The sequence below is a fragment of the Candoia aspera genome, chromosome 1, assembly GCF_035149785.1.
Source record: "Candoia aspera isolate rCanAsp1 chromosome 1, rCanAsp1.hap2, whole genome shotgun sequence".
In the NCBI taxonomy this organism is placed as follows: domain Eukaryota; kingdom Metazoa; phylum Chordata; class Lepidosauria; order Squamata; family Boidae; genus Candoia; species Candoia aspera.
The window spans coordinates 314,365,248-314,382,115 of NC_086153.1; the positions used below are offsets into that span (position 1 = coordinate 314,365,248).

The window sequence follows — 16,868 nt, forward strand, 5'->3', positions numbered from 1 at the left end:
GGGCTTGAAGGGGCCACACTCTAGATGTACACCACAATGTAAGTGTAGTATTAATGTTTACAGTTGACTATAGGAGACAAAGAGGAAATAAATTGTTTAAATCAGCTTTTAATAGCTCTAAGACAAGCTTCTATCATAGAGGGATCTCTTTCAAAGAAGTGACATATGCACCTGCAATCTTTGCCAGCATCCCAGAGGGATAAGCTTTTATTTGCATTTCCTGCACATAAGGAGTCAGCCGGGTATCTTTGCAGGACAGCTGACAACCCTGTAAAAAGCAGCTGCAAGATACAGCAATAATAGTGTGAGCGTATTTGGAGTTCTATATAGATGCATAGATGGTTCATGCAATCTAATATGAATATAAATTTACAAGGAGTCCAATTTTTCTTCCTAGAAATTTTAGTGGGTGATTTAGTAAACTCTATTGTCTGCTGAGTCATACCATGTGTTCACTATTAACTCCTAAATGTTTTTTGATCCACTCCACTCCCCAAGCTTCCTAATATAAACAAAGCTTATTATTCAGTTTTTCCACTTAACCAACAGTAGGACTGTGCAATTTAGTGTGCATGTTTGTGCTTCTTTGGTATATTTCCATCCTTTCATTTATTTTTGAAATAATCCCAAGTTACCTTCCAAGGCAACAGTGAAATATTCCCTTGTGACCTTCAGGTTGCTGGTAGGTTATAATGCCAGCCACTCTGGCAGGCAGATGTTATCTAAAGATAACAAATAATTTAATAAAAAAAGTAGAAGGCAAGCAAGCAATTGGAATTTCTAAAATAACATTTAAAACAAATATTTACATATAAAGAGAGAAGGAATTTAAAAGGAGAATGAGGTAAATTTCTGTGAGAGAAAGAATGGATATATACAGTAAATACAAATTATGTACCATATATTTTTCCCTCTGACCACAAAGGGGCTCAAGCTTGCATTATTTTGGTTTTAAATATATTAAATATATTACTTATTTCTTCGAACCTCAAGATGGGTTCACACAATCTTAAGTATGGTTGGTTTGGTTTTGACTTACTATGTACAGTAATAGAATCCATCCAGGGTAATTTATATACCATATTTTCTGTCATTGAATGTTCTATGAATCCAGCCAATAGGATTCAACAAGCCATGGTTTAAAAGAGTTTAGCATAATATATGAACACAGCTATATTGTTTCATATAACTGTGAATCCCACTGAAGAGATAACATTTTTGCAAGTTTATTTTTATTAAACCATATAATAGCACAATAATTGTTACCATGTTTAGTTTCACATAAATGGTTGAGGTGATTATTCTACATTTGATTTACTTTTTACTTAACAGCTGCCTCTTATAAAGAATATTTAGTCTGTGCAGCTCTTGGAGCTGCCAAAACTGCTGCCAACCACTTTGAGAAAGGGTTGGATCCTACCGGCATTTAAATCTGAAATTACTAGTACAAGTAGCCTTTCTAGAGCCTTTCTTCTATATCATCTGGTAGACCAGGGAGATGTTAACAGTTGGCAGGTTGGATCAGTGGAGCTTTAGAGCTCATGTGGAGTTTTGCAAGGAAAGGGACAATATGTGTATTGTTTACTTCTCCCTTGCTCTTTTTCTTCTTTCTTGCTTGGACTCTGGGGCTCTTCCTAAACATGCTGGCTGAGTTCAGATAATGCATTAATCCATGATTGCCAAGAAAAGTACATCCATCATTAGGAGTCAAGGTTGACTTAAGGGAGTCTATCTTTTTTTTTAAAATATCACATTAATAAACAATGGCTTACAACCTACAAGGTCTCAGTTCACACAACATAACCTCAAATCACAGGCATCTGATATAAACTATGATGATTGAAAAAAATGTGACATCACAATACTGACCTTACTCTTTTGTCTATGCAACCAAACTTTAAACACAAGTATGTAAGTTATATGGTTTGTGCTGTGATGTTTTGTCCTTTGTTCTTCCTGGATGCCTATGTCCCAAACCAAACCATGCTTATCTTGGCTTATCGAAACATGTTTACTTTAGTCATGTTTAATCATATTTATTAAAGCCAATTTTCTGGATTCTCATTATACAATGACAATCAACTAACTTTGAAGGCTAAAGTATATACAACATGCAAGACTAAAATTTAATTAGTAGTTCTTTATTAGAATCCCAAGATCTACCCAACTAGATATGTAAAATGTATGTCTTGGACTAAAGAACAAGATGCCTTTGAGCCTAGATATTTTGTTAAGAACAGAAATGAAAAGGCAATATTTTCACATCAAAGTCCCCTACTTATTATACCATTTTTTCATAATTTCAGCAGCTGAGAGTGATTACTTGTGCTAAAATTTGGGATCAGAGATGTTTCTAACGGCTGTAAATCAACTTTTGCCAACCACTAATCTATGTAACTTCAGAAGAATTGGGGAATTTGAGAGCTAAAATAGAGAAGACAGTGAACCAGGAGTCCTGGGATCTCAGACATCAGAAAGTTGTTTTCTAGAGGGATGGCAGTACTGTTTGCAACAGAAGCAGCAAAGAACTTCGTGACACCATAAAGATTAACAAATTCATTATTCCTTAAGTGTTTATGGATCTGTCAGAGGCTCGTCCCAGAAGCCATAAAATGTTTCTGGTTCTTCTCCTCTGTTATGAACTGTACAGGAGGGAGGAGGGAGGATGGATTGCTGTTTGGGAACACACATCACCAGCAGACACAGCAGAGATGGGACTGAATTGCTTTGGCGACTGCCTTATCTACAATTGACACCGAGGAATGCAGCCTGGGAACTGAGTTGTAAAACTGAAAGAAGTTGTAAAGGTTCAATTTCAAAAGAAAGGCGCAAAAAGGTGATGAGTTTGAGGGATCCAGGGAATCTGATTCTCTTGGGTCTTTGAATGAAAAGGGACTGTATCTTAATAAAATTTCCTTCCTAAAACCTAAAAGGCTTATAGTGAGGATTATTGCTATTGAGATATCTGACCCCATGTTCCTCACAGGACAATTCATTTCTTTAATAGGCATGTACAGTAGTTCTAGATCTGAGAAAGAATATTCTGAGCAGGGAATGGTGAAGTAACAAAAGATACTGTACTCACTTTCCTAAATTGTTGAACTGGTTATCATATGTACTAGGATAAAAATCCTTGTTTTTTGTTTATTCTAGTCATCAATTAGACTATATATATTGACCAACTCAGTGTAAAAATGTTATCACATCTAACTACTGCTTTGAAGTCATTGTTCATAATTCTATCTTCACATTTCACCATTCCTTTTCCTTCTCTTCCCCCACTTTGAAAACAGCAAATATGTAAGTATGTACCCACATACTATTTTTTAAGGCTATACAGTACTTGTATTTGATGAAGTGGACTGAGATCCAGGAAAATGGAGTGATCTACATTTATGTAACAATAAAGTGGCATCACAAGGCCATCTATTAGTTTTGGAGACATATCGTTTCTAAATTAAAATCATAAGCATATTACATTATTCCTGCAAGTTTTTCTTCATCAGGCAAAAAAAAAAAGAAACTTTCTATAATTTGTTTTGGAGAATTAATTTGAAGTTTTCTGCTGCTTTTGATTTTTGCTGTTTTTAAGCAGATGTTGGTTTTGATCAAATATTTAATATGTATTTGAAATATGTTATTGCTTTTCATATTTTAACATTTTTTATTTTTTATCCCACCTTTATTATTTTTAATATGTATCTTCAATAATTCAGTGCTTTACATCTTTTTGACAAAAATCCCTTTAAACTAGTAAGATATTGGAACACTCCAAATGTTATGTAAGGTATGCCATAAAGATATTCCTGTGATTTTGATTCAGCATGACATGTGACTTCAACCAATGGTGGTTTAGTTACTAAACCATGATTAAACAAAAATTTAAACTTAATCGGCCCATTTCGAGCTGGACCATAAGGAAGGCTGAGAGAAGGAAGATAGATGCTTTTGAACTGTGGTGTTGGAGGAAAATTCTGAGAGTGCCTTGGACTGCAAGAAGATCAAACCAGTCCATCCGCCAGGAAATTAGCCAGACTGCTCACTTGAGGGAACGATATTAAAGGCCAAACTGAAATACTTTGGCCACATAATGAGAAGACAGGACACCCTGGAGAAGATGTTGATGCTAGGGAGAGTGGAAGGCAAAAGGAAGAGGGGCCGACCAAGGGCAAGGTGGATGGATGATATTCTAGAGGTGACGGACTTGTCCCTGGGGGAGCTGGGGGTGTTGACGACCGACAGGAAGCTCTGGCGTGGGCTGGTCCATGAAGTCACGAAGAGTCGGAAGCGACTAAACGAATAAACAACAACACATTGGGTCACTCAACTAATGGGGTGATTTCCAACCAGTCTTCTTTGCTGACCTATATCGTTACAACAATGGTCGGGGGAGCTACCAATGCTTGTGGAAATGATCACAGCCACCGTCTACTAGATGCATCACAAAGTCTGTCGCCACCGAAACTTACGAATAACGATTCCCCTCAATTAAACCCCAAATTCTTCTCGCCTCCGGCAGAGTGGCGCATGCGTGCTGCGGTAAAGCCTTCGCGCATTCCTCCTCGCGCCTCTAATTTTTCCAGCTCTCCGTCCGCCCAGCATCCCTGTTTCTCGGAACCAGTGACATCATGGCTGTGGGCACGCGCAGAATTGTGGGCCGGGAGGGACCGCCATTTTCGGAGAGCAGAGGGGTGGGGCTAAGGCCGCTCAGTCAGGCTTGGGAAGCCGGGAAGAATTTGTCTCTCGGCGGTGGGACCGGAGGTTTCGGGGGCAGCGGCGGCGGCGCTGGGCTCGCCCCCGTTCCGTGACTGACAGCCAGGTGTTTCCACCTGGGCGGTGAAGTCATAGCAGGGGTGAGTATGGGCAAGGGCCTCCGCCGCCTTTCTAGCATCCTTTTTCCTCTCTCCGCCACCAAATGAAGCCGGCGGCCTGCCGCCCATCAGAAATGCTGATAGCTTAGGATGGACTAACTGGCCAAGGCGGGGGCAGCGGCGGGCACCATCTGTAGGAAGGGCTCTGTGTGTGTGTATGTGCGTGTAGTTCGGAGTAGACACCAAAGAAGAGAAGGAACAAAGTGGTGCTCACCAGCAGCGACACCGAAGATGAGAAGCAGGTCCTGTGTGGGAGTGGATAGGTTATGGGTGGGTAATGGAAGAAGGGATGTAACACTGGGGCGTGTTGAGCTGAGCATCTGAGAAGATGAAGAAAAGTCAGATCTGGAAACAGAATCGAATATTTCCAGAAAAAGAAGTAATGGGAAGCTGATAGCAGTTGAGGGTATGGTGTCTTCCCTCGCCAATTACTCATCTACAACAAAAGGCTGATTTACATTTCTGTAAGTCCTGGACTAATCTCTGATGACAACAGCCAGACTTAGTCTGCTGCTGATGTTGCTCTTCCATAGTCAGTTCAAGTACTGAGGAGGGGAGATTGAAGAGGAAGGAACTGGTTTGTTTGTTGGGGATGTGTTTCTCTGACACCCCCCCCTTCTCCCCCTTGTGCTTACTCTCCCTCCTCTGCTTTTCACAATTTATGTTACAGTTTGGGGCCTGACAACACCCAGGAATGAGGACATATGTAGAATAATGAGGTATGGTCCTTGGGGTATGCAGATCTCTATAATTATGGCCTATTTTTCTTCCGCATTAGAAAATCCCTTCAGGTTTGTTTTACAGATTTTTAAAAAAAGTAATTAAAAGCTTGTGTCTATCATTCACAATTTTACCTAACATAGATTTTGTAGGTAGATTTTTTAATGTATGTCATTATTGATATGAAGCTATAAAAACATAGTTTTCCTGTTTTTTACTATACTTAATATGCACTATTTTGAAAAGGAAACACCCACAATAAGAGATTTATATATAAGAATTTTTATATATAGCCTTCATATATATACAAATATATTAATTTACAGAGGCATCTTTTTTTATTGGAGAAATACTTTTTTATATTCTATACTTTGCCCTTGTTTTCTTCATTAAATAGATATTTCTGGAGTTTGTGTATTTGCTTTTTCCTGAAATGGGGTAAGAAAAATGATGACAGTTCTGCTTTCCATTCTAGTGTATTTTGAGTCTGTAGGCAGAGCCCTCATTTGTATTTTTCAAACAGCTTTTTATGGCTAGAAGATTTTGGATGGGGAAAATGTATTACAGCAAAGCGTATTGGCTTATTATCTGTAAGCATTAGGATGGATAATCTTGATATGGATTTCAGCTTATTTAATAATTCATTTATAGAGCTTCATTTTTTAATAGCTAAAACAAAGCTGCATCTTTTGCTTTAGGCTACTAATGTATATATTATAGAGGACTATCTGGAAGTATTCATTTCCTTTTGCAATAGGAAACGTTTGTATGGAATAGTTTGGGTGGATAAATTTAATGAAATTTAGGAAGCTGTTGCACTGTAAGTCAAACTCAATCATCTAATACCAAGATGAAGTAAAAACTGAACTCAGATTCCAATCTTGTATCTACTTACCTAAGAGTAAGCCCTGTTGAATTCAGCAGTTGTTATGTCTAAGTAGACATTCATACAAATCAGTTTGAAATGGAATTAAGTATGGTTTTGTGAGCTAATTAAGAAAGTGTATATTAAGTAAATGATAGAACTATAAATGTTTTCCAAATAAATTTAAATTTTAATGTATTTTAATTTTCTAATTTAAATATCTTCCTTAGAAAATATTTTTTCTAAAAATTGCTAAAATAAGTCTGATAATGATTAAAAATATTTCAGTCATAAGTCTTGAATGGAATAACAAAGAGAAGAATCGTGAACAGTAAAGTTCAAACAGATTCATTAGGCAAAGCCCTAATGTGTTGTAAGCCAGTAACTGTACTGTAGCAAGCAAATTGCTGACCAGGAAAACTGTCATGAGATGATATCAGGCTTGAAGTTTAGAATAGTGGGGCTCTAATGCATACCCATTTAGCAAAAGCTTACATGCCAAAATTTAATGCAATCAATTTTTGGGAAGTCAGAGATTGAAGAACATTTCTATATCATATTGCAGTAATCTACCTACCTTCCATGAGCCTGAAAATAGGATTGATATATAGAATTAATGTGATATTTTTGAAATTATCAAATGTAGGTTGCATATGAAAGCATTAAAATAAAAATGGTGAAACATATTTTAACAATAACCATATTTGTCAATTTATTAAAGCAGGGAGAAAAGCAAACGTGATTTAGAATGAGAAGACTAAGAAAAACTAGGTCATTAGTGTATGAGTAATATTTGCAATCTCAAAGAAAACCTTTAAATATTTAACAAGAAAGTGGAATATATCTAAACATTTTGGAATAAAATGAAGAGATTTCTGAAATGAAGATCAGCATATAATATAGTGTGTACAGTAGATGCATTTTAAAAATGGTTGCTTTCACTTTGCTTAAGGATGCCCCATAAGGATCTAACCAAATCTGCACCTACCTCTCTCTCCTTTTCTTTCTTGTTTTATCTGTTTATTTCTCTTACTTTCCTCAGTGCCCTTGGGATGTTTGATTGTACCTTGTAATGCAGTGTCTGGCTTCTTATTGTAGGCTGAATTCCCTTTGGACATGAGGATTAATGCAGCTACTCTTTGGGCTCCATTTCTTTCATCTGCCTCAAAGCCATGCTTTAATGTCCACATTTTAATTTTGAATCTCAATATATGCATTGTGACATCATGATTCCTTTATATTTCAGGATTATTTTGATACCCAGAGCAAGTAGTTCAGCACATAAGTCAATAGGAATCAAAACTTTCTGAAAGAGCTGTTGAAATTCCTCTTTGGGGCCGGGTGGGGGGAAGAAGAGAAAATTGCTCTTCAATTTTTAGAACCTATTTAAGGTCAAATCCTTTTAGTTCAGATTATTCTTAGGAGAATGAAGTGTTTATAAGCTTGCAAGTATGTAGAGGAGTTTGAGTAATGAAATCTTTTAGAAAAATTGTTCTTTGTCAGCCTATTTTTCATGTTTAATTACTGATGTGCAAATAGATGTCTGATCATGGGAAATAAGGATTTGGTTTGGCTGTGTTTTTTTTTAAACAACCTTAAAAATTGTTGCAGAACCAGTAATTCATTGGAAAATAATTTTTCCCCTTTAACTATTTTCAAATTATATAATAAATATTCTAGTCTCTTGGAAAATACTGTAAGCTTGTATTATTATAGATAATATAAATAAGCCTTTTTAACTGAAAAGCTGGAAGTTATAACTAGACAAAAATTGTAGGTACTGTATTGTAAAGATTAGGGCTGTGACATTTAAAACTACTTTATAAACAACTTTTTTTCAGCCTTGTATCCCATTTGTAATATTTAATACTGGCTATACTTCACAAGGCTGATGTATGAATGCTTCTGAAATACTTTAAAACTTAAAATGCATTAAATGCATAAAAATAGTTCCATATGTATTGCCAATTGCAATATTATATACCATCAAGACAGACTGCACCTTTTCTGTATTTGGAAGTGATCTATTTATCTCTTAAATTGCACTGCTTTCATCTTATCAGATCTGTTCCTTGACAAATTTGTGTGCTTGGTTGTGTATAGCTATATGATTTAGAATAGTTTAATTAGATACAACAGGGAGAAACTATTATTGATCTCACATTTTCAGGAGACTTAGGGGGGCTGAGGCGAGGAGGCACTACTTTTCAGTAGCAATGCCAACCCTATGGAGAAGCCCCCCCAGCAGAGATCAGGCTAGCCCTCTTCTTGTTGATGCTTCAGAAGCTTCTAAAGATGGAATTGTTTCCAAGAGCCTTCCCTGATTTTATCATGCCATCTTTCACTTCTGTTTTATAATTTGTATTTTTATGATTGGTGGGTTTTTTTTTCTTTTTTATGGAAGCTTGTACCATAGATGTCTTTTGACTGTGATGGGATAGAAGTGTGAAAAATAAATAACTTTTCTGCTAGAAATGGAAGATTATATGAGCGTATGTTATCTTGCTGATAAAGCTTTCATTGTATTCTTCTTTCTCTTGGAAGCATTTGGTTGACCACATACTTGTTCTCTTTTTCTCTTTGTCTTTCATTGTGCCCCTTTTCCTCTTTCAGCACATCCTAATTTTTTTTGTTGGAGTCATCACTTTTAGGATATAGTTCTTAACATATTGCTGCAATCTGAATGTGGTCTCAGCCCTAAAACCATTACCCACTGCTACTTAAATTGTGCATAATTCGGATAGTGTGGGTGTAGCTCAGACTTGGTTCTCCATGATATGATTAAGGTTTCTGTAAAATTAAAAAATGTACATACTATTCAGCAAAATATTGTCTTGTAGAGGTACATTTCTGTGTCAGTTTTCTATAGTAGGAGGTACCTGTATCCAGCCTTCAGTAAACCTGTTTGCCAATAGCCCCACGGTCTTCAATTTGGGCAAACAAGAATGTTCAGGAAAGAGAGAAATCACAAGAATAGCTATGCTAGACTGCCAAAAGAATCTGAAGTGGGCTTTTGGAAAATAATCATAGCTGTCTAATTCTGAAAGTCATCTGCAAGAATTTTCTCTTTCCCTTTCTTGGGAATACTGCAAATCTGACCAGATTGGGAACACTTGATTATTTCAAGTTTTTAGGCAAGAGTCTTATTTCATGCATAATGATCCTGTTAAGCTAAAAGAAACCTCTCCTACTTTCTCACTTCACTCCTTTTTTAAGTCATGAGTTCATGTGAAGATTATGAATCAGATTCCAACTGGGAAATTAGTGTAATCTTAATTTACCAACCAGTATGTGAAATCATCATAGAGAATAAACTGAGATTACATACAATGCAAAAAATTGTGGTTTAAAGGGTAATTTTGAGTCAAAGAGGCCACATACTCAAAGGTAAACAGTATAAAGACTTTGAATTCAGTTCAGTAATGGAATTAGTTCCTCTGACTTTTAAGTATTTGAATGAATTGGATTCATATATCACTCTAAGCTATAAAGTTGGATTTTGCTTCACATATTTATGAAACCAGCCATTGCACTTTGTAAATAATAATTTATGATATGTAGAGTTGGACAACCTGGGACCTCAGTGCTTCATGCCAAATTAAGTGTAATTTAAGATAACATTCTACTTTTATGATTTTTGGAACCACTCAAAAGGCCAACTGTGGACCTCATCCTGAAAATGTATGGACTTCTGCCTTAGTGTGAAACATATTTTTCAACATATCATAAGCACAGTTTAGCATATGTGGGTATTTCATAAACTATGAAATATCTATATATTTCAATATATGATAGTTCAGTAAGTTAATCTGTTTAAAACATTAAAGCTAACTGCATAATAGTATATCTATGATGCAACTATTGAGAAATAGAGATCCACATGTGAATTAGCACGGTGACTTGCTTTTTATGTCCTGCAAAAATCTACAGGTAGTCCTCGTTTAATGACCACAGTTGGGACCAGCAGCTCTGTCATTAAGCAAAGTGGTCACTAAGTGGGAAATCACGTGACTGTGCTTTCCCCACTCCCCTGCCCTTTGGAATGCTCACCTAGCTGGGATAGTTGGCTGGCAGCTGCTGCCTATAACTGACAAGACTGTCGTAATCAGTTTCATACCTTTGGCTTTTGTTGCTGCCTAATGATTTTACTTCAGCTTCTCTTTTTTCCCATGCCCCTGCCCTTTGGAATGCTCACCCCAGCACTGGGATAATTAGCAAAAAGGGAATTAATGTTTCTATTTACATTAATTGGAGAGGAAGGGATTACAAGAGAGTAAATAGGCACACAGTGGGGAATACACATTGAAAGGGATGTAGTGATGCCAGCAGCCCCAAGCACGCTACACAATCCCTTCCTCTCCAATCTCTCTGCTCTGCAAGAAGGGGGAAGGAAAAAAAAATCTCTGTAGGCAATCTCTATGTCTGACTCGTTTTTTTTCTTGCCCTCTCGCAGTGGAGAGATCAGAGAGGAAGGGATTACAAGAGAGTAAGCAGGCACTCAAAGGGTACACTGTGCTGTTTCCGTAGCGTGCTTGGGGCTGCTGGCACTGCTGCATTCCTTTCAATGTGTATTCCCCATTGTGTGCCTGCTTACTCTCTTGTAATCCCTTCCTCTCCAATCCACCCTGCGGGGGGGGGGAGAAAATAACAGGTCACGCATAGGACAGTGTGTACTGACTGTAATGGTAATCATATGACTGAGGAACACTGAGAAGGTCGTAAATGCGGGCATTAGTCTTAAAGTTATTTTTTCAGCACCATCGTAACTTTGAACTGTCCCTGAACAAGGCAGCCAGTAAGCGAGGTCTACCTGTAGTTGTTCAGAAATGAAAGAATATAAACTATATACTATATATAATATAAATATAAACTATATATACTTTAGCACTGTATGTTGTATTACCCCCCCCCCCCCACTGTCATGCGCTGCCTACTACTGAGTAAAACACAGACACTGATTCAGGGAAGAGCAGGTTCAGGTTTACTTCAGCATAGTGCATAGCTGGAAAAAGCTGAGAGTGAAGGGAGCGCGCCAGTGCGGGGTTTAAATAGCCCGCGCTGGTCAGCGCCCCCCCCACCTTGGGTTGTGTCATCCCCCCAAGTCCTGTATGCTTCATTGCCGGTAGGTGAGGGGTCGCGGGGCCCCTGCTGGTGCCCCGGGCTTCGCTCATAATCGTTTTCTTCCTCCGGCCGGTGATTGCTGTCAGCTGGGCGATATCCGTTGCGTTCCTGCTGACAGCTTCAGGTGTGCCTCGTGATCCGCCCTGTCTTTGTCGTTCCTTCTTCCCCCTTTGTGTTCTAATGGCTGGTTCATCCGGCCGGGGTCGGCCGGGGTCGTTCCCTTCTCCTCGGGGTCTGTGTCTGTTGTTGTGCGTGCTTTGCTTATCTTTAAATCCCTTCCTCTAGTTTCCGAGGTATTGTCATGTGTGCCGTTGTGCTGATGCATTCAGCTCAACGGTGCTCATGACACCCACACCTCTATTATATTCAGCACGTAGAATTAATGCTAGAGTTGATGCTTACCTTGTTATATTTTTAAATGTCAATCATTTGTCTTTCCTTGTTACTTGAGGCATAAGAAGGATTTTCATAGATGTTGCCTACAAAGGCTTGTGTTTAAACTACAAACCTCATTTACTCTTAGTGGCAAATTGTAGTGTTCTTGGATATGAAATAAAGCTAATAGTCCCTCTATACTTACTTGGAATCTGAATTTTTAAGGGACAAGGGAAGATCAGCTTGGATTTCACTTACACATAGTCCTCAACCTATGACCATTCGGTCAGCGACCCTGTGAAGTTACAGTGGTGCTGAACGAACGGGGTTATGGCCAGTCCTCAGAGTTCTGGCTGTTCCAGCACCCCCGCGGTCATGTGATCGCGATGGGGAAGTCAGTGGGGAAGCCAGCAGGGAAGGTTGCATGTCTTCTGTATCTGCGCACCCTCCCCCAGCCCCTCTGCACTTGCGTTGCTCTGGCCACTTGCATACTCCCATGCACCCTCCCTAACCCACACACCTCTCACACACACTCTCTGACCTGTGCAGTGCCCCCTTTGCACCCCATGCATCCTTCCCAAACCACACAGCACCCCTCATGCACCCTCCCTGACCTGCACAGTGCCTCTCGTGCACCTTCATGCACCCCCTGACCTGCCTGGTGCCTCTTGCGCACCCCCATGTACCCTTGCGCACCCTCCCTGACTTGTGTGGCACCTCTCACACACCCTCCCCAACCCACGCAGTGCCTCTTGCACACCCCCATGCATCCTCGCGCACCCTCCCTGACCCACACAGCGCCTTGCACACCTTTGTGCATTGCCCCTACCCACTCCCACGCACCGTCTCTCTCCCTCCCCCAGGCAGCAGAAGCCACTTACCTGCCTGCTTGCCTGGGATTTGCAACTTCCTGCCAGCTTGACTTTGGTTGTGGGAAGCCAGCAGGAAGTTGCCTCACCTAACGACTGTGGGATTCAGTTAATGACAGCAACTGGGACTACAGGGATTGCCATCGCTAAGCAATCCTGTCACACTTTACAACCCCATCACTTAGCGATGTAAATTCCGGTCCCAATTGCCATCACAAATCGAGGACTAGCTGTATTAGATTTCAGAGCTGCATCACTACCTACAGAGTAATTTGTTGAGCACTTTATATTGGTATGCTCATTTATTCTGTGCTTACAATACATGTCAACTGGAATCCTATTCAGTATTGTCTGCATGTTAACAGAATCATAACATGCCTTTTGGTACTATGTTTTCATGTTTGAGAGCTTTCCAGAGAATATATTGGTCACCAGGAATAGGTACTACATGATTGGCTTCATCCTATTGGGACTTGTCAGATGTAGGTAGCCAGATGTTACTCTGTAGAGTTGAAACCCTCTACTGGGGATTGAACTCATGGATCTTTGCCTTTCAGATGATCATATACGTTGCATTAGCTTTAGCAGCTCTCCAGGTCCTGGCGCTCAGTGGTTGCAAGAAGGGATAGCTAGAAACTCTCAGAATGATATATACACTCCGCCTTTAATACACAATGCCATACACCATGTAGTTCCACAGTATGGGCATATGCAGACATCACACAAGATGTGCCTTATATGAAAATAGAGAAATTTCACCCTCCCCAAGAGAAGGTAAAAGTCATGTAAAACTCCTTACATAGGGGCATGACATAACATAACAATCTATCTGCTCTGAGCTTAAGCGAAGGTGAACTCTGTATACCGTTGCAATAGCTCCCAAAGAATATACGTTATTGGGCATAATAGTACATAAGTTGCATTATGGGTATGTGACCTAAAATTTTAATATGAAATAATATATTTAGATGGCATTTAAATAATATCTCTGGATCTCTTTTTCCTAGAATGTATGACAACATGTCCACAATGGTGTATCTAAAAGAAGACAAATTGGAGAAGCTCACTCAGGATGAGATTATTTTCAAGACCAAGCAAGTGATTCAAGGCCTGGAAGCCTTGAAGAATGAGCACAATTCCATCTTACAGAGTTTACTTGAGACGCTAAAATGTTTGAAGAAAGATGATGAGACTAATCTGGTAGAAGAAAAATCAAATATGATTCGGAAGTCTTTGGAAATGCTAGAATTGGGCCTAAGTGAAGCACAGGTAAATAAACTGCATGAAAACAGATTTATTTAATCTCTGATGTTCAAAATCAAGGTGGGGAGTTTGGTATTTAATACAATAAATACAACTGTCTATGTGATCAACATTTGACGTAACTCTTCAGGTAGAGCACAGTGTATTAGGCCACTATAACTTGGCTCTGTGCTCTGGAGGAACCTGAGACTTGAGCCCATGTGTTCCTTCAATGCTGTTTTTACAGTAACTTAGGCTCAACTTTCATCTGCCGATAGAAGTCCCTCTTGCCTTTAGGGCAATCTTGTTTGTTCCTTGCTGTCAGGCCAGAACCCTAACATCACTAGGCGAATCACAGAATTTCTCTCAACTGATATGCCCTATGCAGGAAACTATTTTATTAATTTTCTGATTTTATTAATGTACAATTTTATTTTGTTCTAAGTTTCTTACATTGCATCTAGGTTTTATCTCCTGCCATATGTTATTTGTCACCAATCAATATGTTTTATTGTTTTACTGTATTTTAATTAATGTTTTATTCCTGTTTTATGTAACCCGCCCAGAGTCGCTCTCTGAGTGAGATGGGCGGGGCCGGAAATAAATTTGATAAATAAATAAATATACAATTTTACTTATGCACACTTACATACACACAAACTCATGTCTCTATATATTCACACAGTAGTCTAATATTCAATAGGTAGAAATTTAGTATTTTATTCTTAAAGTATTTTTATTAATTACATCATTTTGTTTTTATCACTTACGTTCTATTTTTAATATCCTGATCTCTATACTTATTGTCCTGTGGTAAATGTCATATACAGGTAGTCTTCACTTAACGACCACAGTTGAGCCCAGATTTTTTATTGTAAGTCATAACAGTTGTTAAGTGAGTCCAGACTAATTTTTACAACCTTTTTTACTGTGGTTCTGAAGTGAGTCACAGCGGTCATTAAGTGATTCAAGATCAGGGCTTGTGGTTTCCTTCTGTTGTTAAGTGAGCGGCATGGTTGTTAAGTGAACCAGAAGTTACTTTGCAGTACTGTGGGAGGTGGAGTGTGATAGTCCTATGTTTTCCACCAAAACATGACTATGGAAATGCTTCTGTGGCTCCAGTAGTATTATTTTCAGTTAATATTACTGTTATTTTAACTAATATTACTGGTTGATTCTTAAAAAACTTTTACTATAAGGTCTTCATTGGAATCTTTGTTCTACAGTACAGTACTAAACAGGTTTAAAGGTACTGTACGGTACTGTAACTTTTTTTTCCTGCTGTAGTAAACTCTGCAGCTTTTGTTACTGTACAGTACTGTATATAAATCTGATTTTTATAAAAGAAACCCAGATTTATATACAGTATCTGGCTGTTCCCTCTTTATGGTAGCATTTATATATTAATGCATGGGTGAAGAGTACCAAAATAAATCAATTAAAAAAAAGGGGGTCGTAATTTCAGGCCCCATTCGGAAATCTACTTTTGGGGTACCATCATAACTTCGAATGGCCTTTAAGAGGTCAGTCAGTAAGTGAAGACTATCTGTACACTCCTGTTGATGTCTTAGAAATGTTTTAGACTTTAGGGCATTTTTTTTTTTTTGTTCTTTCTAGGTAATGTTTATGCTTTTTTTCCTATGTCATGTCTTCTTGCACTTTGTTCTTTTTTTTTTTTTATGAAGATGGTCTGTCTATCTGCCCGCCTGCCTGCCTGCCTGCCTGCCTGCCTACCTACCTACCTACCTACCTACCTACCTAATCAACATCCATTTCCTGGCTGCTTTACAAAATGTTTAACTGCCAGAATCCTGTATCAAACAAATAACAATTTCTGGTACATTCTAGGTGATGATGGCTTTGTCAAATCACTTAAATGCTGTAGAATCAGAGAAGCAGAAATTACGTGCTCAGGTTCGTAGGCTGTGTCAAGAAAACCAATGGCTAAGAGATGAACTAGCCAATACCCAGCAGAAATTGCAAAAGAGTGAGCAGTCTGTGGCTCAGCTGGAAGAAGAAAAGAAGCACCTTGAATTCATGAATCAGTTAAAAAAATATGATGATGATATTTCACCTTCAGTAAGTTGCTTCAGTTGAATTGCATTATCTTCTCTAAATTCCCTTCTGTGAATGAATGTTACCCTGGAAATATTTGTAACTTTTAAGGCAGATTTAATTTTTTAAAATATACATAGGTATAATCTTTATACATAATGTGAGTCTTGCTTATTGCACTACTGAATTCCAAAAAAATGTTTAATTATTTAGTGGAGATAATGCAGCCTTTTTTGAGTCAAGGACTGTATTTTGCTTTGAGTTGCAAGCCACAGGACAGCACTCCAAAAATGTGTGGGGCAGGCCAGGATCGATCTGTCTGTCTGTCTGTCAAATTTAGCCACTGCCCATCTCACTCAAAGAGTGACTCTGGGCAGTTAAATAAGTACAGTCAATGCCTCTTTAAAACCAGTTGATTTCCACTCCCACTCTGTTTCCCAAATGCACCTTCTAATCTAATTATGCTATATATTATATATATAATATATATTTTATTGATTTGATTTGATTTTAACCCCACCAGTCTTACAACTCTTGGTGATTACAGTTTCACAATAAAAAGAACAACAGAATTAAAATAACGTACAGTCCAAAGCAAAAGGAATCTATATTTTGATTCAGTCATTTTAACAGTCTAAATATCTGGGGTACATTTTAGGAGGATAAAGACACAGATTCTGCCAAAGAGCCATTGGATGATTTATTCCCCAATGATGAAGACGACCAAGGACAAGGAAGTAAGTTGTAGTT

At 38.4% G+C, this 16,868-nt stretch overlaps 1 protein-coding gene across 4 annotated transcripts in view; it reads left to right on the forward strand.

Annotated features, from left to right (window-relative positions):
- The first annotated feature begins 4,691 nt into the window (after nt 1–4,691).
- KLC1 (kinesin light chain 1) overlaps nt 4,692–16,868 on the forward strand; it is a 40,771-nt gene continuing 28,594 nt past the window's right edge. The window contains exons 1-4 of one of the 4 annotated variants that reach the window (XM_063290377.1): nt 4,692–4,853; nt 13,829–14,090; nt 15,912–16,142; nt 16,777–16,855. In XM_063290377.1, the coding sequence (XP_063146447.1) occupies nt 13,830–14,090; nt 15,912–16,142; nt 16,777–16,855 (571 nt within the window). In that variant the 5' untranslated portion in view covers nt 4,692–4,853; nt 13,829. Of the gene's footprint in view, nt 4,854–5,541; nt 5,591–13,828; nt 14,091–15,911; nt 16,143–16,776; nt 16,856–16,868 lie in introns of those variants that run through there. The other 3 variants (XM_063290376.1, XM_063290378.1, XM_063290379.1) reach the window with 3 other exon arrangements.